General features: G+C 37.0%; 1 protein-coding gene across 2 annotated transcripts in view; it reads left to right on the forward strand.

The window, feature by feature from the left end:
- Positions 1 to 16,319, forward strand: part of ME2 (malic enzyme 2) — a 57,051-nt gene extending 40,732 nt beyond the window's left edge. For both annotated transcript variants that reach the window (XM_088833438.1, XM_055417373.2), the window contains 4 exons: positions 2,617 to 2,719; positions 11,163 to 11,233; positions 11,724 to 11,822; positions 15,889 to 16,319. In XM_088833438.1, coding sequence (XP_088689564.1) covers positions 2,617 to 2,719; positions 11,163 to 11,233; positions 11,724 to 11,822; positions 15,889 to 16,056 — 441 coding nt within the window. In that variant the 3' untranslated portion in view covers positions 16,057 to 16,319. The remainder of the gene's footprint in view (positions 1 to 2,616; positions 2,720 to 11,162; positions 11,234 to 11,723; positions 11,823 to 15,888) is intronic.
- The last annotated feature ends 9,061 nt before the right edge of the window (positions 16,320 to 25,380 follow it).

Raw genomic sequence — 25,380 nt, forward strand, 5'->3', positions numbered from 1 at the left:
AATGAGTGACAACTCCCCGAGGAGACTGGTTTGATACAGTCTATTCCGTTAGTTCTCAATTGCAAATTTTTACATAATTTTTTCCTTAGTGTTACATAAAATAATGATATAAATATATATTTTTGTAGTTACTGCTTAAATTTTTAGTGTCCTTTTTTTTTTTTTTCCTTTTTTCCATGTCCTTTTGTTTTTGGTGGAGGGATGTTTTGGTATTACTCTAACTCCCTCTGCTGCTTAGTGAGAAAAATTCTTAAAAAAAAGTTTTTCATGTTTTATTGATCAGTTGCTCCTAGAACAAAGAATAGAATAACATGGACTTCAGAATGAGAATTCTGTTAATAAGTTCTTGCCACTATAGGTTGATTATGAAAGAAGAATTTTAAAAAGATGGCATGGAGAAGATGAACTGCAGTTGAATCTTGCCATTCTAGAGAAGTTGCCCGAGATCTTTCTAAATCTCCAAATTTACTGATGCCATGAGGACATAACATTTTTCCCATGAAGAGCTATATTGTATAGCCCACTTTATAAATCTATTAAAATTAATGGTGGCACAAAGATAACCTATATTATACACATTATGGTAACACATGGCATTAACCATGAACTAACATTCTAAAGGAGATCAGTCCTGGGTTTTCTTTGGAAGGACTGATGCTAAAGCTGAAACTCCAATACTTAGGCCACTTCATGCGAAGAGTTGACTCACTGGAAAAGACTGATGCTGGGAGGGATTGGGGGTGGGAGGAGACGGGGACGACAGAGAATGAGATGGCTGGAGGGCATCACCGACTCGATGGACATGAGTTTGAGTGAACTCCGGGAGTTGGTGATGAACAGGGAGGCCTGGCATGCTGTGATTCATGGGGTCGCAAAGAATCGAACACGACTGAGCAACTGAACTGAACTGAATCCTTAATCTGGCTTCCCTGTGGCTCAGCTGGTAAAGGATCCACCTGCAATGTGGAAGACCTGGGTTCAATCACTGAGTTAGGAAGATGCCCTGGAGAAGGGAAAAGCTACCCACTCCAGTATTCTGGCCAGGAGAATTCCATAGTCCGTATAGTCCATGGGATCACAAAGAGTCAGACACGACTGAGCAACTTTCACTTTCACAACCTAAATCTTCAAAGAAAAAAATTTTTGTCACAAATAAAGCTGTGCTTAGAACAGGTAGAGAATGGGAATAGCTATAGCTGTCTGGGTTTGTAGGTCCAAGACAGTCACCTGGGCCCACCACTAGCACAGTTGACTTGTTTCTATACCTAAACCTGAGATCATTTTGAAACTGCAAGTATGTCTTGTAAAAGTAATAATTGCTATACATATTAGATCTTCAGATTGTCCAGAGGGTCAAATTATTGAGTACTAAATCCACTAGGGTCTACTGTATTTCAAAGAATACTCATTCTTGGCATAATACATATCTTTGTGTGTGCTTATGCTCAGTCATGTCCAACTCTTTGCAACCCCATGGACTGTAGCCCACTAGGCCCCTCTGTCCATGGAATTTCCCAGGCAAGAATATTGGAATGGGTTGCCATTCCCTCCTCCAGGGAAATCATCCTAACCCAGGGATTCAACCCACGTCTTTTGCGCCTCTTGCATTGGCAGGTGGATTCTTTACCACTGCGCCACCTGGGAAGCCCAATACACATCTTTTGATGTAGGGAGAAGCAGACAAAGCATTATCTAAACACTTCATGTATTATGGACTTCCCTGGTGGCTCAGTCAGTAAAGCATCTGCCTACAATGTGGGAGGCCCGGGTTCGATCCCTGGATCAGGAAGATCCCTTGGCTATAGTCCATGGGGTCACAAAGAGTCGGACATGACTCTTCACTTTCATTTTTAATGTATTACATGACATTCTTAGAGCACAGTACTGAAATTGATGGATACAACAATTTTGGAGACTTCCTTTTCTTTAGAAGACAACATGCCATATATTTTTGGAGTGACTGGTTATACCATATGCCTTTTTTATAAACTGGGGGGCATGGTAGCATAATAGAAAAACCATGCATTTTAGAGTGATGAAAATCTGGGTTCAAGTTTAATGGCTACAGTTGTGATGCGTGACTTTTTACAAAGTATTTGGAAATATTTAAGCCTTAGCTTTCTAAGATTTTTTAAAAAAATACATATTAGTGAAATGAGATGATGGTAATCTTATAAGCCTTTTGTGTGGGTTAAATTAACTGAGTTAACACATATAAAGCACCTGGTACAGAGCCAAAAGCAGCAGATGTACAGTAAATGGTAGTGATATAATTTTTGATGTTTCCCCCTCATTCACAGATGTTTATAGTGGTCTTTATTTATTATTAGGGATGATATTTTCTTGCCATCTACATTTTTAAAGTTTTAAAGGAAAGAGGAGTGTCAGGTTTTTAATTTATTAAAGAACATTTTTCAACTTTATTTGAATGTATGCTGTGCATAAAACAAACCTCATTCTAATAAGAATTTTAACAAAAGGATTTTGTTCTAAAGTAAATTGTGCTTTTTGCAGGTAACATGTTGGTCTACTATAGAGTTTAATTTCGTTTTCATTCACCTCAATTTTCTAGTCTACATAAAGTGACAAAATTGAGGTTATTTCATTTCTCAACAGGGAAGGTGTTTGTTTGCCAGTGGCAGTCCATTTGAACCAGTGAAACTCAGTGATGGGCAAGTCTTTACACCAGGCCAAGGAAACAATGTATATATTTTTCCAGGTAAGTGCCATCATTATGTTAGAGTAATCATTAGTTACAGTAAAATTCTTCTTGAAATTCTTTATAAATTAATATTTGAAAAACAGTATTTATAGGATTTTGCTATAAATGTACAGGAAGAGTCAAGGAATTCAGCAAATCCGTTGTGCTCTGTTTCCCCTGAAAATTTATTTAATCATACTGTTCATTAAATTTGTTTTTATTATAGAAATAAAATAGTAGATAGTTCATAAAAATGCAAAAGGAACAGAATGTTAAAAAATTAATTAACCCTCTTTATCTCCCTTTGATACCTCCTTATCATACTTAAAAGCTATAACCACTGTGGTTTCCTTTGAGTTTTTGTGATGGTTACCATCATGACTGGCCCTTATCTTGATTCTTCCAACTCTAGACTGGTACATGTGAACTTCAACTATTTCATCTAAGTAACAGTCCACACATACCTCCTATTACCTTCCTTCTTCTCGACTCAATTTCTGTTACTACTTCTAGTTTTCCTAGTAGTCAGCTTTATCTCTACATAATGAACTTAGAAGAGCTTTTGTAAGGAATTTAAGATAGTTTTTATTAGCTTGCTACAGTGAAAAATGAAAAAAAATCTATTTAGCTTCCTTATCTCTTATTTCATCTCTCAACTATAGTTGGTTAGTATTTCTATTGTAGAGAAATTCTTGAAATTTATGCTGTATTTTGTTGTTTTCCATGTTTTGTCTTTGAATTGATTCTGAAATTAACTGATTATGTGTTATTCATGTCTAAACAAGAGTGTATTTTGATAAATACAGTAGAACATGCAATTCTATATCACAAAATTTTTGACAAAGTCTTTTAAGTGTCAGGTGTAATGAATCCTCCTTTAATTTCTTGCTTGCTTTCTTCATTTCATCTAACTCTACCCCACAGTAAATCGTTTCTGTGGTGGTGCTCTTGCCCGTGTACACTATTCCTTTCTATTCCTTTGCTGACGTTAGCCTGAGCTATTTAAATTCCACTTGGTTTTCTTTTAAATTCCTTTGTTGTTGTTCAGGTGCTAAGTTGTGTCCTACTCTTTTGTGACCCCATGGACTGGAGCCCACCAGGCTCCTCTGTCCATGGAATTCCCAGACGAGAATACTGGAGTGGATTGCCATTTCCTTCCCTATGGAATACATCTTTGAATAAGTTTTTGTTTTTAATAAAGTGTGGATGACAGCTGAGTTTTTACATATATGAAATGTCTTTATGTTTTTCTCTCGGTTGGGTAAAGATTTGCAGATTCAAAGTCTTCTTCTTTTTAGTTGTGCCGTGCGGCTAGCTGAGTCTTAGTTTACTTCCGCTACCAGGGATCGAACCCAGGGCCCCAGCAGTGAGAGCACTGAGTAGCAGTGAGTAGCACTACCCACTGGACTGCCAGGAAATTCCCTCAGAGTCATTTTGTCAGACCTTTGAAAACTTTTCTCCATTCACTTTTAGTGGCCAGTGTTGCTGACAAAAAAAATCTGGTGTTGATGAGGTTCTTATTCCATAATACATACTAGTTTTGTGTCCCTGAAAATGTTTCAGTGTTCTCTTTATCTTTAGGATTTCTGAAAGATTAGTAAAATGCATTCAGGTTTGGGCTTTATTTCCATTTATCATGCATGTCTGCAAGTGGGCCAATTCACTATATCTTCTCTTCCAAAGGATTTTTTTTTCCTGTTTTTATTTTCTCTCATTAATTTCCTTCCATTATTTCTGTTTTTTCCTTATGGAACTTGGGTTAGACAACCATGGTCAAATCCCTCTGTTGTCCTTGACTTGTAAATTTTATTCATATTTTCGCCTCTTGTCTTTTTTGTTCTGTAATATGGGGGATTTCTGTGGTATTCATTCATCTGTATCTGTTTTGGTTTTTAGCACTTCTAGTGTGTGTTTTGTTTCAACAGTCTTCTTTCTTTTTATTATGGAAAATTTCAAGCATATGCAAAAGTAGAGGGAAGAATGAAGTCCCATGTTGCCTTCTCCCCCCTTTTGGCAATTATAAACTGGTAGCTGATATATTTAATCTATATTCCCACCCATTCTACCTTCACTGGGTTATTTTAAAGCAAATCAGAGACATTATATAATTTCATTAATAAGTACTTCTGTATGTGTCACTAAAAAAGTGAAAATATGTTTTTTACTTAAACATAACCATAGAACTGGTATCACATCAAAGAAAATAATAATTGCTTAATATCATATCAACTCAGTAGGGTCAAATATTTTTTATTCCCAGTAACCTTTTATTCATAGAATAACTCTTGAATGGTCACTTTTCTTTTTAAAGCTATCGGTGTCCTTTCAGATCTCTTCCTAGAGTTAGTAAGATTCTTTTAAATATTTCTTCCTTTGTGTTTTATTTTCCAGCAATTTCTGGTGATCCTTCATTTATTTGTTTTAATCAAAGAATCACGTAGAGTGAAATAGTGACTTGGCATGAGTTTCCTTTGTACTTGTGTCTTTCTCCTTGCGGGCCTCTCCCTGAGGAACTGCAGCCAGCTGTAAGATTTTATGACAGGTGGAGCTATAGCATGCAAAGGCTGGCATCAAGGCAGCATGCTGTTATAACTCTTGTTAAAATAAAGATTGGGACCTGTGACTATCCTGGTGCTCTTTACCCCCTTTCACCCACGTAGCTGTGTTTGTCTTAGAGTTCCACTCTGCTTGTCTCTTGAGAGAGAGCATCTGGAACAGAAATTCTCCCATCATTGACTATCTCTTTCTAGAACTTGATAATGTTCAAAATCAGTCTGTTCCATCCAACATTATTTCTCTAGCATAAAGCCTTAAAAACATGAATACTTTTCTGTTGACTTACCAAAGCCATTTTTAATATTGCATTTGACCGAAAGAGCACTTGACAGTTGATTACTTTTATATAACACTTCCCTGTCCTAACTTAACAATAACAGTTATTAGGACTATAAATATAGACATAAAAATGATTTGGTAGCAGAGGTTAAAATGAATTTAAAAACAAGATTGGCCAAAAGAATGTTCATGAAGCAAGTAAAAACTTAAGGCTCTGTTTGAATTGTGTGCTCTAGTAGTTATAATTAGATGAACAACAGAAATAAAACCTGAAAAGGGACTGAGGTTTCCTAATGAGGAAAAAGTGGCCGAGAGGTAAAGCTGTGCTTCTCAGCGAGTGAGGACAAGAATTGGAGTCTCACACCTGTGGAGGATGGGCTGCTAGTGAACCAGCTCCTCTGGGCTGAAACCCTGAAGGACTATACTTTGGAGTGTGGGGATAGTTCACCCTTGAAGTTACCTGTAAAACCTCAAGCGTTTGTTTTGGCCTGCCAGTGCCCAAAAGTCTTCAGCAGAAACAGAAATCTTCTCTGGTACAAGATAACAGTATCCTGCTCCTCAGGTTACTCTTACAATAAATCTTCAAATTCAACCCCAGTTAAGAAGTAAAAAAGAAATGAGGCGCGTGAAGAGACAAGACAAACGTAAGCCAAAAGTAACAGAAACAACAACAACCCTCTGGAGCTCTAGATATCAGACAAGTGCTGGGAGACAAACAGCTTCTTATGCTTGAGATAAAAGCATTCAGCCAAGTAACACTAAATTCTAGAACTGAAAAGTACAATAAGTTAACTAAGTTAATGAGGCTTATAGAGATTAGACCAAAGAAAATTAATAAACTGGAAGATAGACCGGAAGAAACAATCAAGAGACAAAAAAAAAGAAGATATAGAAGAACAAGCTAAGATGTATTAATATTAATATATTGATTATATCAATCAATATTAATATGTTGATTATGTCGATCAATATTAATGTTGATTATATCGATCAATATTAATATATTAATTGAGGTACACTTAATTGAGGTCCAGAGGAAGCTGAGAGTAAGAATGAAGAAGAGGCAATATTTACAGGCTTCATGGCTGAGAATTTCTTAGACCTGACAAAGGTCATCAGTATATAATATTCAGGAAACTCAGTGAAATCCACATGCAATAAATAAAAAGAAATCCACATCTAGGGACATCATCATGAGGCTTCAGAAAATGACAGCAAAGAGAAGACTATGCATGCAGCCAGAACAAAAAGGTTTCCTTCAAAGGAACAATTGTTAGACCAACAACTGACTCCTCAACAGCAGCAAGATGCCAGAAGGCAGTGGAGTGATCTGTGTAAGTGGCTTTTACAAAATACTCGTTAAGCTCAACTTGTTACACAGTGTAAAGACCTTTCAAGAATGAAAACAACGAGGATTTTTTAGAAGGAAAAAAAGAGGTTTCACCATCTATCTGCAGACATGTAAAAGTGTAAAATAAATTCTAAAGAGTATTCCTTAGACAAAGGAAATATAATTCCAGCTAGAAGTGCAGAGATTTAGGAAAGAGTGAAGAGTAAAAAAGCTGTGATTATTTGAGTTAAACAAAAGGAATGTCATATATATAGGGGAAAGCAATAATGATATATGGGATTTTGAAAAATACATAAACAAAATGCACAATAATAAGAGCTTATTGGTTACATACAGTTAAACTGTTAAGGAGACGCTTCCATTGCCTGGCAGGAGGGTAAATTAAAAATTAGCATGAAACTTTTGATCAGAATGTATGTTACAAATTTGAGGATAACCACTAGAAAGCTAGGAGAAACTTCTAAGTTATGATAAGAGAATATGAGGGGAGAAAGTGAAATGATTTTTTTTTTAATTCCAAAGGCAAGAAAGAGGAAAGGGAACATGAAACAGACAAAACAATATAAGAAGACAGCAGATCTTGCCCCAAGAAATTTCAAGGAGAGAAAAGAAAAAAAGGAGGGAAGGAAATTATCAAAGACTGTTAACATTTCCCCAGATCCAGATTTCCAGATGGGAAGGGCCCACCTACCACACACCAGATACGGTGGGTGAGACACCTCAAGGCACATCATTGTGAAATTACGGAACGTTAGGTATAAAAGAAAAAAAAAGATCCTACATAATTCCAGGGATGCAAAAAAAAAAAAAGATAATCACAGGAAAAGGATCTGGAATCACATTGTCACCAGACTTATCAACAACAATGCTGGAAGCTGGAAGGTATTGAAATAATGTGTCACAATTCTGAAGGAAAATTTACTTCCAAACTAGAATTCTGAACCCAGACAAACTATCAAATAAGTGGAAGGTAGTAAAATTGTGCGTGTGCATGTGTGTTGAGGGACCAGTGGGGGCTCTTCAAAAATGCATGACTTAAAAAAATGTTTCTCCCATGTACTGTTCTTTAGAAAACACTGGAGAGTATAGCCTACCAAAAAAAAGAGAGGAACAAAAATACTAGGAAGAAGTGAGATTTAGGAAATGGATTCAACTTAGAAGCAAAGGGAATCTGTATAAAGATGAAGAGTTTCCAGGAATAGCTCCGTATCTAGAATGGAGAGCAATGAGGCCAGATTGGAACTTCAGCAGATGTATTCTGGGGATGAAATGAGAGAAATGTGAGGTTGTTGAAATTACTAGATGATTGAGACAACTAAATGAATGAGTGTCTCAACATGAAATAATTTTAAGTACTCAAAAATCAAAGGAAAAGCAAAAAGACAGTAACTTCAGGGAAAATAAAGTTATGCAGAAGAGGAAAAGTTAAGATACAGTGTTAATACATGGCCCAACCGTTAATAGTACTTAAGAAGGAAGTCATAATAATATAAACACTAAATATTGATTCAACCAAAATTATGCTCTAACTCTATTGGGAAGAAGGCTGGAAATGTGCCAGAAAGCTAAATATTTTTTTGCCACAGGAAGGAGTCCGTGATCTCCAAAACTAAAAGTCCATCAGAAGAAATAGAGGCAAGTTGTGTGAGAGAGAAATGTTATTAGGTTAGTGAGAAAGCAATTGCGGTTTCGGACCGTGGATTTTAAGTCATTGTAACTAGACTCATCATGACTTCCCTGATGGCTCAGCAGTAAATTATCCTCCTGCACTTCAGCAAACATGGGTTCAAGCCCTGGGTCAGGAAGATCCCCTGGAGAAGGAAGTGGCCACCCACTCCAGTATTCTCGCCTAGAGAATCCCATGGACAAAGGAGCCTGGCGGGTCACAAAGAGCCGGACACGACTGAGTGCACATGCACATAACTAAGCTCAAATACATATTTATTAATCAAAATAGAAACCACTACAGTGAACACATTTTTGCCAATGAGAAGTTTGTTTATTCTTGTAACATAAAAATCCACGCTTTCAGATTTGATGAACTCTCAGCATTTTCTGCCTCCTGCTGATTATGGAAGCTGGTTTTCTCTGCAAAAAGTTGTTGAGATGCTTGAAGAAGTGGTAATCAGTTGAGAAGAGGTCAGGAGAATATGGTGGATGAGGCAAAACTTTATAGCCCAATTCATTCAACTTTTGAAGCATTGTCTGTGTGACGTGTAGCTGGGCATTGTGAGAAAAATCGGGCCCTTTCTGTTAACCAAGGCTGGTTGCAGGCGTTGCAGTTTTTGGTGCATCTCATTGATTTGCTGAGCATACTTTTCAGATGTAATGGTTTCACCAGGATTTAGAACCCTATAATGGATCATAGGGGCAGCAGACCACCAAACACTGACCATAACCTTTTTTTGGTGCAAGTTTGGCTTTGGGAAATGCTTTGGAGCTTCTTCTCTATCCAAGCACAGAGCTGGTCATCGCCTGTTGTATCAGTTCAGTTCAGTCGCTCAGTCATGGCTGACTCTTTGCAACCCCATGAACCGCAGCACGCCAGGCCTCCCTGTCCATCACCAACTCCCGGAGTTTACCCAAACTCACGTCCATTGAGTAGGTGAGGCCATCCAGCCATCTCATCTCTGTCATCCCCTTCTCCTCCTGCCCTCAATCTTTCCCAACATCAGGGTCTTTTCCAGTGAGTCAGCTCTTCACATCAGGTGGCCAAAATATTGGAGTTTCAGCTTCAGCATCAGTCCTACCAGTGAACACCCAGGACTGATCTCCTTTAGAATGGACTGGTTGGATCTCCTTGCAGTCCAAGGGACTCTCAAGAGTCTTCTCCAACACCACAGTTCAAAAGCATCAATTCTTCTGTGCTCAGCTTTCTTTGTAGTCCAACTCTCACATCCATACATGACTGCTGTAAAAACCACAGCCTTGACTAGATAGACCTTTGTTGACAAAGTAATGTCTCTGCTTTTTAATATGCTGTCTAGGTTGGTCATAACTTTCCTTACAAGGAGTAAGCGTCTTTTAATTTCATGGCTGCAGTCACCATCTGCAGTGATTTTGGAGCCCCCAAAAATAAAGTCAGCCACTGTTTCCCCATCTATTTTCCATGAAGTGATGGGACCAGATGCCATGATCTTAGTTTTCTGAATGTTGAGCTTTAAGCCAACTTTTTCACTCTCCTCTTTCACTTTCATCAAGAGGCTCTTTAAGTTCTTCTTCACTTTCTGCCATAAAATCCAGGTTTTGTGAAACGTCACAATCCAGTCGAGAATGGTTTGTTGTTTTGTAGAATAAGAGAAGGTGACACTTCCAAATGACTATTTTTTTTTTCATTTTTAGTCAGCTCAGGAGGAGCCCACTTACTGAGCTTTCTCATCTTTCCAGTTTGCTTCAAGTGCTAAACGACCGTAGAATGGTCGATGTTGAGTTCTTCGGCAGCGTCTTGTGTAGTTGTGAGAGGATCACCTTCAATGATTGCTCTCAGTTGGTTGTTGTCAACTTCTGGTGGCTGGCCACTATGCTTCTCATCTTCAAGGCTCTTCTCTTCTTTACAAAATTTCTTGAACTGCCACTGCACTGTACATTCGTTAGCAGTTCCTGGGCCAAATGTATTGTTGATGTTGTGAGTTGTCCCCACTGCTTTACAACCCAGTTTGAACTCGAATAAAAAATCACTTGAATTTGCTTTTTGTATGACATCATTTCTGTAGTTTGAAATAAATATAAAATAAACAAAAAGTAATAAGTCATTAGCAAAAAAAAAAAGCAAAAAAAGTACATTAAAATGATGTATAACATGACCACATTTATTTAAGAATGTATTCCAATATCAAATGGCAAAATTCAACAATGCAAAAGTGCAGTTACTTTTGCACCAAACTAATAAAATAATCAGCTAAGAGAATTAAAAATAGTCACCTCTGTAGAGCAAGAAATAGAGGATTAGAGATGGACTGGGAATTAATGTTTTTGTAACAACTGTTGATGAATTGTATATATTTGTAAATTTAATAAATGTGAAAACTAAATTGCGAAAAGCCATTTGACATTTCTAAAATTATTTTTTCTAGTAAATGAGAATTGTAATAGTTAAAGATCATTTGATTTTAGTGCTCAGATTTCTGTTCTCTCTTGGCTGCTTTGTTTTTTTCAGAGCGGTTGTTTGGGGGAGGGATGGCTTACCATTAATTTGCTTTAAATCTAGGAATTTATTTCACTCCTTTCATAATTTGAAGTGACCTTACTAAAAAAACTATTTTAAATGTATTCCAGGTGTGGCTTTAGCTGTTATTCTCTGTAACACCCGGCATATTAGTGACCATGTGTTCCTGGAAGCTGCAAAGGTAAGTGTTTTAAATATTGTTTGATTATTTTATAAAGGATGAATTATAAAAATGAATGGATCTTAAAAACAGAGAATGAGTTAAACCTGCCTTGTGAATGAAAAGGAAATGACTCATCCATTTTTTTTTTTTTGGTATACCTTCTCCTTCTACATAAAATTAATTTACCATGATTTTTCCAGTGTTTAATTGCAAGCTGTGAATCATTTCATATATACTCTGTCTGTATTATACATATCTGAAGGTTACATAATTGTGACAGCACAGATAAAATGTCTTTAAATCTGATAAAAAGTCTTTAAATAAATCTAAATATTTACTGTTTAGTGGAAAGCAGTTTTAATTTCTGCAGTGGATTAAGTGTATTCCTGCTAGAAACGAGAATAACAGAGAATTATTCTCTGTTCTCCCAACCCTTTTCCCATTTCATTAGTCCTTATTACTCTGTTATTTAAGCAAACAAAAATGAAATTCTTTTCTCTCTCTTCAGGCTCTGACAAGTCAGTTGACAGATAAAGAGCTGGCTCAAGGGAGACTTTACCCGCCACTTGCTAATATTCAGGAAGTTTCTATTAACATTGCTATTAAAGTAAGTAATAATTTATACCTCTTCACAGAAATTTTAATGGTGTTTTTACACAACTAACACAGGTTCGAGAAAAACTGGGAACATTTAGACAGTGCAAACAAGAAATTTTAGGTTGCTCATATTCTTACTACCAGAATGTAACCCTCCTTTGACGCCTTCTAGTCTTTTTTTTCTTCCCACAAACATATAAAATGCACACATGTGCAGTCACCTGTGCCTGTTTTTAAAACTGGTTCCTCACTGCATTTTTTCCACTTAATATATTGTAAGTATAGTATGTAAATCAATAATAATTCTTAGGAGCACTAATATTTGTGGAATTCTCTTTGTTGTTAGATCATAATTTGTTTAACCATTTCTCTGTTTTGGGAGACATTTAAGCATCTTCTGTTTCTTTAGAAATAATATTATAGTGAACATCCTTAGATAATATTATAGTGAACGTCCTCAGATAATATTACAGTGAACATCCTCAGATAATAGTGAACATCCTTAAATAAGTCTTTATATGCATTTGTGATCATTTTTTAAGGTAAATTTCTCATCATAAGAACAGGATTGACATGTTAAGGCTTCTGATAAACATTGCCAAATGATTTTTCAGAAAAAAGGATTGATTTATACTGTCCTGTTAGATAGGAGTGTATTCTGCCAATACTTAGAATTATTTTTTTAATTGCACATGTTATTTTCATTTAAAGCATTTACTTTATTAAATTGAAGAATATTTTTGTTTTTATTGAACAGTAGTATTTCTTCTGTATTTGTCTTCTACTTTCTAACAGTAGGCTCTTTAAACATTAAGAGTAATGATCCTTCTGTTTTCCGTGCTGTAGGTATTTTCCCCTTTGTCATTTATTTTAACTTAGTGCCATTTTTCACACTTCTTTAATGGAATTATCTGTTTATTTTACGGATTGTTTTCTTACCTCCTGTGGATGTTAATGCTTTCTCTCTCTCCAAAGTCATAAAGGTCTACCTGCATTTTCTAATAACATAAAACTTTTTAATCCCTCTGAGATTTTAGTGTATGATAGGAAACAGAGAAACATTCTTTCCTGAAAGGTTAACCAGTTGTCTCAGCACCAGCTGACTGGAAATGCTACTCTTGTTAACTAAAAACAAACATTGATTCCTTTACTAGGAGTCTATTGTGACCATATTTGCCTATCATTAGGCACTGTTTTCATTTAATAATGTTTGCTATTTGATACTACACATTATACATACGAAACCATCATTATTGTTTTTTCAGAATTTTCTTTTATTCTGACCTTTTTATTCTTTTGGATGAATTTTTGAGTCAGTTTTTTTAATTCAAAACTCTGCAAACTGTGAGACTATGTCATATTTATAAACTGGTGAATTTGAGTCTGTCTGTATTGACTCTTCCCTATTGGATATCTCTCTCTCCATTTACTAAGGTTTTTCTCTAAGTTTTTCAATATAATTTTGTTGTTTTCTTCATTGAAATGTGGCATGTCTTCTATTACTTGTTTTCATAGATATTCAAAATTTTCATTATCCTTTAAAATAACATTTTCCCTTTCCATATATATTTCCTCACTGGTCATTTCTAATATATAGGGAAGGTATTTTGATAAATTTATTTGATAACTGTTCTGTGTTGAACTAAGTTAATTCTTTTGGAATTGTTGAGTTGTGAATTATCTGAAAATGACTTTTTTAATATATATATAACTCACTTTTTCCCTATTTTACTAAATTACTTGCTATGTAAGAGCAGTTTTAAACAATTGACTTGATAAGGGCACACATCCTTGTATTTTAATAAGGATTGAAATAAGTACTTTTAAAATCTTTTTGAAGAAGTAGGCTTATGTTCCTACTATTTAATAAGATTTTCTTTTCTACTTTTGGCTGCTCTGCATGGCTTGTGGGATCTCTACCCCAGCCAGGGAGTGAACCTGGGCCTTAGTTCTACTAGGCCACCGGGAAACTCCCAAGATTTTCATCAACATCAGGATTAGGTGTAGAATTTATCAACTACACTTTCAACTTAAATGCTGATGATCATAAGATTTTACCCCTTTGACTATTAATGTTATTGTTGCATTATATTAATACTCATAAACAAAGATTGGAAATTGATAAAGAATGATATGCCTAGGAAATAATCAATTCAGTTGACCTGCAGTCTGAAATATAGATAGGAAAAAGGCATTAGGTATGATTTGAAGTTAAGACCGGCTGTACAGATACACAAATGCCATATTTAGGACTCTGAATACCTTACTACTGTAAAACAACTGAAGAACTTAGAGCCCAACATTTAGATGAATAGAGTTCAACTTTAGAATGTTATAGGTGGGACAGATTTTGGAAGATACCAGTCAATTAGATTACTAGTATGTCCACATGAAAGGTAATATATAAGGAAAAATAAGATCTATGCTTGGGGGTGATAGGGGAGCAGAGTCCCCCAGGATTGTGTCTTTTCCCTCTCTTCCTCCTTCTATGTCCTAAGGTTTCCCTTTTTGGGAGCCAAGGGATCAGGAGAGTAGACAGTGCTTTGTGTCTGTCCCCCAACACTACCCACAGCCACCGGGCAGCTCCACATAGCCACTGGTCACCTGCTGGATATCTGTGCAACCAAGGAGGACTCGATCTCAGGCCCTGCCCCCAGTCTTTCCAGTGGATACAGACGTGTTTCCTACAATAGACTAGACAATCAGGTGACCCTTGAACAATGCCAAAGTTAGCTGCTGACTCTCTGCGCAGTTGAAAATCTACCTATTACCTTACTGTTGGTCCTCAGTGTCTGAGGTTCTGTATCCACAAATTCAACCAACTGGGAATCACGTGGTGTATATTTAGTAAAAGAAATTCACATATAAGTGGACCTGTGCTGTTCAAACCCTTGTTGTTGGAGGGTCAACTGAATTTGACACATTTTCCATCACAAAATACCATGAGTGAGCTCCTAAGACCAAGGACTACCTTTAATAACCATCATTTTTCCTTAAATATTTCTTTTAGAAAACTGAAAGAACTAATAGTAATCATCATTTAGAATGAAAATTAGAGGAGACATAATTGTTTGAAAAAAAATTTTTTTTCTATCATATATCACTATGTTCTTTTTAAAGTTAGACCATAACTTGAGAACTTAACTATATGACAGACACTGTGCTACCCTGTGAGGAAGCTTTTTCATTCTGCCTCATTTTACAACATAACCAAGACTCAGAGGGTTTATCTTCACCACCAGTCATGGTGTGTGGCTTTCTACAAAGATCAGAAATTCATTCAAGCCAGTTTAGGTGGGAAGTACCTAACTTAACTGTTTAGGGTGGTCTGCGGTCTAGTCTCAGAATGCTCTGGGCTTGAAACATATTTCTCACTTTAAATACCTTGGGCAAGTTACTTAAACTCCTCAGACTTTGCTGTTCTCATGTATAAAATGGGAATGATGATAATAGTGCTTGTAGGGTTCTTGGGAGGGTTAAGTGAGATACCCGTGTAATGCACAGAAAGCCATGCCTGACGCTCAGTGATACTGCTGCTGGGTTAGTACCATGCACAGGCTCCAGCCCTTACTTTACTTGGCCTTATAGTTCTAGTGTCCAGCACCTGGTTTTTAACAATTTCTGTGTCCTTTCATCGAAATTGTAGAGCAAAAACACCTGGCTCACTTGGGTTAGATTTTCACCCTAGCCCCGTCAGCTGTGACCAGGGAGTAGAGTCTCCGACACACGTCTCAGCAGGGCTGTGGGAAAGGAAACAGGCAGGGCAGCTACCCGAACAGGTCTGCTGGACCCGTACACGGTAAAGCGGAAAGTTATTGCAGTGTCAAGGAAATGCTGATATTTCAGGGTGAGGGAAACTTTAAAGTCACTCTAAAACATATCAAACTTATGGTGAGAGTGCAGATATTTTTAATCTTCTAATAGTTTCTGAATGTTTTGAAGTGAGTCAAAGTAATGTTATTTTTTCTTTTGAAAAAAACACCATCCTTCCAAATTCATTACTTTGTGTTTTAATAATACCTTTTCTTTTAAATAGGTTAATACTCGAGCCATACAGTAATCTTATTATTTTTCAGGTTACAGAATACCTGTATGCTAATAAAATGGCTTTCCGATACCCAGAACCTGAGGACAAGGCCAAATACATTAGAGAGAGAATATGGCGAAGCGAGTACGATTCCCTGCTGCCGGATGTGTATGAGTGGCCCGAGGCTGCGGCACACCCTCCCCCGATAACAGAATAGAAGCACACCACTGATACTTTCCATGCATCAGGGAGCTCCTTTTTTCATACAGAAAGAGATAATGTTCTTAAATTCGGGTTTTTTCTGTGTTTAACCCCCCCTCCACCTTATTTTGGCCCATGAACCTGCACTTCTGTACCAGGGTGGATGTGTTGACTACTCTGTTAATGCCCACCTGCACCCTGCAATCAAAATGACCATAATGCTTTTATTCTCATTTATAGCTCACGTCATATCAGAGATATTAAAAATGTTCTTGTGAATGTCTTCACTTGTTCTCTTGTTCCCTCTTAGCAAAATATTTGCTACTTACTACAGCTAAAAATCTCTCGTCCAGTTCTTGTAGGGCTACTAAAATAGAAATTTACTTCTGTGGATATGAGTATAGAATTTTGAGAAGCCAAATTTAACCAAATTCTAAGGACAAGTTTTCAGTATATAAAAATATCCTTTTATATCTCCTTTATTTGACCTTCATCCTCTGAAATGCCTTTCCAGTAGACAGATACAGAAAAATCTACCCTATTATTTATTTTCTGGGACTAAACTGAGCTTAATTATAAAGTGAAACAGGAACTATTGCTGCCTTTACACAAATTAAATAGTCATTGTTTTCAACAGTGTGTGAAAATCAGTGTAATTTTGTAAAATAAAGGTAATATCTTAAATTTAATTGCTTTAATTATGCTATTTTTATTACATAACTAGAAATTTAGGTTTGCTTATTATGAAAAACACATTTTCATTTTATCCTGGATGATTCTAAAGAAGAGGGTATAGGTAGACCTCATAAATTATGATTTTTGACATGTGATTTTTAACAAATTGACCATGTGTTTCCCATCTAAATGAATCACATTTAGACTCATCTACGTGAATCTATATGTACCCTTATTCCAGTAGTGATGGTCTTTATTGAGATAATTTTGGAATGTTCCTCTGATACATTCCTTTAAATATCATTAGTAGTAATAACTAACTCCTTCTCCATTGAAAATGGATTTAATTTTTTGAAATCACCAAAATTAATTTAGAGCTAAGTGGGAGTGAATAGGTGAAGCAGTATATGTCATTTTTAGTCCCAGTAACATGGGTAGTAACTAGCTAGTGAAATCGATTTTCTTATGTGGCTTACACATTGGAGAGTTCTAAAGGAAAATCCCAAACATTTTGAGAAATGGTCTTGCTATATATAACCCTAACATAGTTGCTTTGGAGCAACAAACAAAACTTTAAAATGCCCATTCTACAAGATAAACTAAAAAATTATTCATAGCTGCATATCAGTATGCACATTATTTGAAGTTTCCCTCCACAGTCCTTGGTTCATTAGATGTGATATTCTGGAGGGTGATAAAAGGGCTTCATTTTTATGTCCCTGTTTCCTTTTACCTAATAAGTAGAGATTAATTGATTCATAGTAATTTTGAATATAATTCAGTGTTTTAAGAATGCTCAAAATGGCATTGCCATTTGGAGTATGGAAAAATGCAGTTGGTTAAATATACTTGACAGATAAGTAAAATCAGAGGTATGTTTTATCTGTTTGGTAAAATAAACAATCAGATCACTATTTGTTTTCCTCAATTAAAAATGCAAGGCTTACGGTTTTCATGTTACCTTTGTCAAAATCATCCACAAAAATACTCTCTGTGAAATCTTGATTTTAGTTTAACATGACAAGTAAAATAATTACAAACCTGTTTCCCTCAATTCTTCTTGAAGACAGGAAAATGCAAAATTAATTTTACTCAGATGTTGACTTATTCAAATGTGTCTAATATAGTATACATGGAAATATTTTAAGGAAAAAACAAGGCTAAATGACATATAGCCTGTTTATTTAAATAAGACAGAATAAAAGCTGCCTACTCTTATTATGTGTTATTTACCAACCAGAATTTCAACACGTAACAATTTTTGGATGTAAATTAAAATGTTTTATTATTTAAGCTAAGAATCCAGGCAGGAACTATCATCATGGTGGTAGGGGGAGGGGTGGCATCATGGCAACAAATTGGAAAAGAAACAACATTTGAACCTAATAGCAATGGAGAGTTCTTTTTGTTCTTTTGAAGAAATTCTGTAGATCAGGCTGTCAAATTATTTAGTAGGGAAAAGTGAGAATACATGTTTTTCTAATCTGGAACGACCTGCCACCTGTACTGTGAAACAAACTGGATAGCGAGTGAGGGTAAAGTTTATTATTGACTATAATGGGAAAAGTGTCAAAAGATTATAGTTAAAAAAATTTTTAAGGGATGGATTCTTAACCAGGAGTGGCCACCAAATTACTGTGAAGTTTTAAACTTCAGATGCCTCCGGCCCCTCCTCTAAGGGCCCTACACCACACCAGGAGCTGGGTTGTCGTGTGTGGGGAGCTAACCGACCCTCCTGCTGATGCAGCGGGCCTGAGACGGAGCCTGAGATTCTGCACTTATGGTAATCTCCCAGGTGCGCCCACGCTGCTGTACAGAGGGCATGTGTGTGACACTGCTCCGGAGTCCTGAGTGGAGTGCGTTTAAGTGCTCAGATAGTATATGCTCTCTCTGGAAAAGAAAACTGAAATCCTGTTCTTAGACCAAATTTGTTGCATCTGCTTTTGTTATGTATAACCTATATAGGATGTTCATAAGAACAAAAATAAAAAACTTTTAAACAGCTTCTTCTGAAAATATGTAATTAGAACATTTGTTCAGTTCTTAATTAGATTAATATACTTTGTTAAGTAAAACCTAGCAACTAGTTTCACTTATAAAAGATTATCAAGTAAATATTTGTTCTCTTATTAGTCTTATGATATAACTTACCCTATCTTTTGTCTTTTCTTTCTCTAAATTATCAGCCTCTGGAGAAAGAATATTCCACATTTTCCTTTGTAAAGGAGTTGCTAATGAATTAAGACCAAAGTATAGTAGTTATTGAGGGGCATGGAGCATTATTTACTCTCAGATTACTGAAAAAGCCCGAGGGTGATGGCAGGGTAGTGGGAAAACTCTTGCCTTAGGAAAAAACACTTCATCTAGATGCTGCTGTTGCTTTTCCCAAGCCTATTCAGTATCCCTCAAAAATAACCTCTTCAAGCCCGGAACAGCTCCAGGGTTCTGTTAAATTCACTGAATCAGAATCAGCTCTGCTGAGCATACAGAATACTGGAGAACATTAATATAAAGCTCAAAGCTCTCTACTGGGATTCCACTTAAAGGGACTGTCCTAATGAAGTAGCACCAACATCATATTTCCAGCCAAGAGAGGTACACGCGTATTGCTGACTTTATAGGAAACGGCAGAGATACTCCTTGTCTACTTCAGCTCTCAACTGATTTATGACTGGCATTTTAATGTTCATTCAGATTTTAAAAAGATCAGTCCTCCACAGACAAGCTAAATAAAGTAACATACATAATATTTAAAATGATCAAGACAGTTTTACTACAGAAACCTTACCCCTCATCTGAAATCAAGATGTTTTAATAGAAGTGGAGAAAAAGCTCAATGCTTTGTTCCGAATTTTACAAATTCAGCTGGGCCTAATTAGGACACGATTCTTATTGCATAATTCCCTTAATCCTTGCCAGGAGTTACTCAGATAAACCAGTGATTAGATTTTAAAACAATAATTGTTTTCCTTACATGGATACGGAAGACAGTGCCTCTCAAGGAGAAAAAGGTCTGGAAATGTGTGCATAGTTCAGTGACGTAAAATATACAAATACAAGTCACGTGACTTGGATGCTTCGCATCTTTCTGTAACAGCTTTTTGCCAGTAAACTGACTCTTTGATGTGGCTATTTAATCAACCCTGTTTTTCCCAAATAAAGATGTATTTGCTACTTTGCTTTATAGGAAATTACCCCTACATTCAGCACACTTTTAAAAGTTTTAAGACGAAGGGGAAATTAATGGGTATTTATTCCCCAGTTTCTGGTATGTCCTTTTATGTTCTGGGGAAAGCTGTTCTCCTTGATTTTCCTAATTTTAAGTGTCATTCTAGTAAATCGTTGATTCCTACATAGTCACTGAATTATCACCAACAAATCAGGTATGTTCAGTTAACAAAGGATGATAAACTGAATTTTATGGATAGCACCTAGTCTGCTGGGCATTGTTCTAAGCGTCTTACATGAGGCAGCATACTTAATCCTCATGACCACCTTCTGTCACTAGCCTCTTTCTCAGAGAAGGACACAGATGCACAGAGAGATTAAAAGATTTGCCCAAGTTCTCTGCTGGTAAGAGGCAGAGCTTGCCTCACCTCAGCCCTTAGTGGGGAAGAGGGGCCTCTGTGACAGGCGATTTTATTTGGATCTTAAATACCTTACTTTTAAGAATTGTTATTTCAAGTGAAAAATTTTCACCTATTCTCGTAAGATTAGTCTTAGGTCCTTTTTAATGTGTTTTACTGGTTCATGTGATTTTTTTTTTTTACTTTGTTCCCATTTATAATTAAAATACAGTATAAACCTATTTAATCCATTAGTCTTAAGCATTTTAAGTACTGAATGTAAACAATAGATCTGGTTTTGAATTTGATAAAATACACCAAAACTTCCAGCTCACTAACATCTTTTGATTTGGTAATCTTAAAAAATGACCACAAGGGCTTCCTTTGTGGCTCAGCTGTTAAAGAATCTGCCCGCAGTGTGGGAGACCTGGGTTTGATCCCTGGGTTGGGAAGATCCCCTAGAGAAGTGAATGGCTACCTACTCCAGTATTCTGGCCTGGAGAATTCCATGGACTGTATAGCTCATGGGGTTGCAAAGAGTCGGACACGACTGAGTGACTCATTTTCACTCACATTTTCAGCTGCCAATCTTCCAAAAACCACCAACCGCTATCACTGTTTCAGTAGCATTTAAACACTTTGTATCTTGTTTTAACTTTCTTTTTTATAGTTGCTTAACAATGTTGTGTTGGTTTCTGCTGTACTACACTTCGTATCTTGACATCTGCCAATGTCAACATGAATTGGGAATTGTGAGATGTATTTTTAATATCTATTATATGCATGTCTATAACTTCTTCCATTAAAATGTCATAATGGAAAATATTCATAGTGGCATCAAATGTATGCAGAATAAGGAATTTAGGAATTTCTGAAGCCTATTTTAGTTAAATATTTGACACAATAACATTTCTGCCTAATGTTTTATTAAACTTTGCCTAATCACCTTTAAAATTAACTGAAATTAAAACTGTGTTTTTGCAATTGATACTGTATTTCCTTTGGTAACCTGTGAAGCATTCATTATTGACTTGAAGGGAGTTGCACATAGCAAAAGTCATTGCTTACCCTTTCTCACCTTTGTATTTGGAATAAGCAAATGGAAATACCAGTTTAAGGGGAAAACCTTGTGTAGAGTGTGTTGTACCAGATTGACATATTCCAGATGCTTCCAAGAGTCAGTCTAAAAACTTCCTAATGGTGTGAACTGTTTTTTCTCATTTGTGATTCATGAGTTCTACTGAGATGTGTGTCTGTTCTTTTTTTAATTGAAGTATAGTTCATTACAATGTTGTGTTAGTTTCAGGTGTACAGCACAATGATTCAGTTACATATATATATATTCTTTTTCAGATTCTTTTCCCTTAGAGGTTATTCCCTGTGCTATACAGTAGATCCTTGTTGGTTATCTGTTTTACATACAGTAGTGTGTATATGTTAATCTAAAACTCTGAGATGTGTGTATTTTCATAATAAAATTTTGCTATGTATCAAAAATGTGTTCGGATCTTGTTTTTAAAGGCAGCTGTAAGGTATTTTCTTGGTATTATCTTAGAACACACTCACTTGGTATTAAACTCACTCCAAAATACTTGACCCCCTGGGAACATGCTGTTAGACTGAAGGTCACTGTAGACCGAGTGATTCTGCTCATCTTTTCATTTCCTTCTGTTTGTTTCCTTACCCTCTTTCTCTCCTTATTTTGTTTAATCAGAGGAGTAAAGGAATGATTTCTCACCTCCTCCCCCACCACATACCCCTTCCCAGACCTCAGTGTTAGAATACTAAAGCAGGAAGACTGTATGTTGATTCTGTGATTAAGGGAGAAGATGGCATTCGAGCTGATACTTACTGAGTGCTTCTTCAAGCCAGGCACTGTCCTAAGTACCTGATACCTTTTTCACTCATTCAAACATCACAACAACCTTCTGAAATGTTGATATTTCCCCCATTTTACAGATGTAGGATCTGAGGGGGCCACACAGCTACTAAAATGCAAAGCCACGATTCAGAACTCTTGTGACATGTTTGTGACAGAAACTCCAATCCTATTTAGACTCTCCTCCTCTTAAGCACAGCCCACCCTGCACAACAGGGCAGCAGAACATCACAGCCCTGCTGTCTCACTGAGTCAGAATCACTAACTTCAAGACAGCTTCAATGCTCCTGGCATATCCCAGTCCGGTAACTCTGGTACCTTCCCTGCTGTCAGATCCCTGATGTTCTCCTGCATCCTAGCTCTCAAGACAGCCTTGCTTCAATTTCACAGAGAAATAGGGTGATCAGAAGAAGGTGTCTTCAAGTTCCCCTTCCCCTCACCTCTCTAGGAACCTTAAAGTGAAAAGCAGCAGCTCCCAACTTCCAGGAGCTGACCTGATACTAGGAACTCACGACTGAGCTCTCCTGTTGAATGGGATACACTCACACTCACACCCAGAGTTCCCTCCGTGAGCTCTCCCCGCGGCAGTTAGTGAGGTTTATCTCATTGACATCAGACAAGGCCACTCTGACCACAATGGATTAAGACAAAAACAAGGTCACTCCAATATCACGTCTTGTTCAGTCACTCAGTTGTGTACAACTCTTTGTGACCCCATGAACTGCAGCATGTCAGGGCTCCCTGTCCATCACTAACTCCCGGAGTTTACCCAAACTCATGTTCATTGAGTCAATGATGCCATCCAACCATCTCATCCTCTGTCGTCCCCTTCTCCTCTTGCCCTCAATCTCTTCCAGCATCAGGGTCTTTTCCAATGAGTCGGCTCTTTGCATCAGGTGGCCAAAGTACTGGAGGTTCAGCTTCAGCACCAGTCCTTCCAATGAACATTCAGGACTGATCTCCTTTAGGATGGACTGCTTGGATCTCCTTGCAGTCCAAGGGACCCTCAAGAGTCTCCTCCAGCACCACAGTTCAAAAGCATCAATTCTTCGGCGATCAGTCTTCCTTATGATCCAACTCTCACAACCATACATGACTATTGGGAAAAATCATAGCATTGACAATACGGACCTTTGTTGGCAAAATGATGTCTCTGCTTTTTAATACACTGTCTAGGTTTGCCATAGCTTGTCTTCCAAGGAGCAAGCATCTTTTAACTTTGTTTTTGCAGTCACCATCTGCGTTGATTTTGGAGCCCAAGGAAATGAAATCTGTCACTGTGTAGACCATCACGTCTATACATGGGCAACCTGAGTATCATCCAAACCACAGAAATGACCTCCCTCTGCACCCAGAGTGATCCTTTTGTTAAAAACTAATAAACAGGGGCTTCTCTGGTGGTCCAGTAGTTAAGACTTCAAGCTCCCAATTCAGGAGGCGCAGGTCTGAGCCCTGGTCTGGGAACTAGTCCCCGCATGCCACGACTAAATCCTGGCACAGCTAAATAAATCAGTAAGAATAAATATATATTTAAAAAAAACATTGAGGTATCACTAACACATTTTAGAATTTGTTGTTCAATCACTAAGTCATATCCAACTCTTTGTGACCCCATGGACTGCAGCATGCCAGGCTCCTCTGTCCTCCACTGTCTCCCAGAGTTTGCTCAAATTCAAGTCCATTGAGTTGGTGATACTATCTAACCATCTGATCCTCTCCCACCCTCTTCTCCTTTTGTCTTCAATCTTTCCAAGCATCAGGGTCTTTTCCAAAGAGTCAGCTCTTTGCATCAGGTGGCCGAAGTATTGGAACTTCAGCTTCAGTATCAGTCCTCCCATGAATATGCAGGGTTGATTCTCTTTAGGATGGACTGGTTTGATGTCCTTGCAGTCCAAGGGACTCTCAAGAGTCTTCTCCAGCACCACAATTCTAAAGCATCAGTTCTTCAGCACTCAGCCTTCTCTATGGTCCAACACTTCCTCAACAGCCATTTTTCACCTTTCAGAACAGCTATTATCAAAAAAATCTCAAACAACAAATGTTAGCAACAGTGTAGAGAAAAAGGAACCCTCCTGCACTGTTGGTGGGATTGTAAATTAGTGCAGCCATGTGGAAAACACTGAGAAATGTTGTGAGAAAACAGTTTTCTCAAAAAACTAAAGAAAGAACTACCACACAATGCATCAATTCCACTCCTGGTATTAATCCAAAGAAAAGTAAAATATTAATTAAAAAGATACATGTATTCCTTCAATCAAAAAATAAATTAAAAGACACATGTATTTGTATTCACAGTAGTATTGATAAATCTCCATATTCCTTTCCACAGGGGCTGCATCAATTTACCATTGCCAAGATATGTAAGCAACCTACATGTCCGTCAACAGATGAACATACAAAGATGCGGTATATATATGATGGAATATTTGTTGTTGTTGAGTGTCTGACTCCTGTGACCCCATGGACTGCAGCCTGCCAGGCTCTTATGTCCATAGCATTTCCCAGGTAAGTACTGGAATGGGTTGTGATTTCCTTCTCCAAGAGATCTTCCTGACCCCGGGTTCGAACCTGCATCTCCTGTATTGGCCAGCAGATTCTTTACCACTGAGCTACCAGAGAAGTGCCATTCAACCATAAAAAGAGACAAAATTTTGTGTTTGCAACATGGATGGACTTGGCGGGCATCACGGTAGGTGAAAACATCAGAAAAGACAAGTAATATATGATATCACATGTTGAATGTAAAAAGTAAACTAGTGAATATGACAAAGAAGAAACAGAACTCACATATATAGAAAACTATTAGTTACCATTAGAGAGAGGGGATGGAGAAGGAGTGAGATGGGGTTAACAGATTAAGATATGTTATGTATGAAATAAGTAAGTTACAAGGATGTACTGTATAACACAGGAAACAAAGCCAGTATTTTATAATAACTGTAAGTGGTTAATTAAGGGCTAGGTTACATTTGGAGGGGCAGGGTTCTAGGTGAAAAAAACTGGACATAATAACTATTGAAGATGAATGATGATTCTATATAGAGGTTCATTAAACATTTTCTCAATTTTTGTGGATGTTAAAAATTTCCCACAAAGTTTTTAAAATGAACATAAAGCACTGTCTAGAATTCTCTAACGCTATAATAACCTCTGAGAAAAGGGGTTGTAAGAAATCTCGATTGGGGTGGGCATAGGCAATGGTAGGTTTAAGCCAGGAACC

Source organism: Moschus berezovskii, chromosome 28 (assembly GCF_049115385.1).
Source record: "Moschus berezovskii isolate FMDL1 chromosome 28, NW_MosBer_1.0, whole genome shotgun sequence".
In the NCBI taxonomy this organism is placed as follows: domain Eukaryota; kingdom Metazoa; phylum Chordata; class Mammalia; order Artiodactyla; family Moschidae; genus Moschus; species Moschus berezovskii.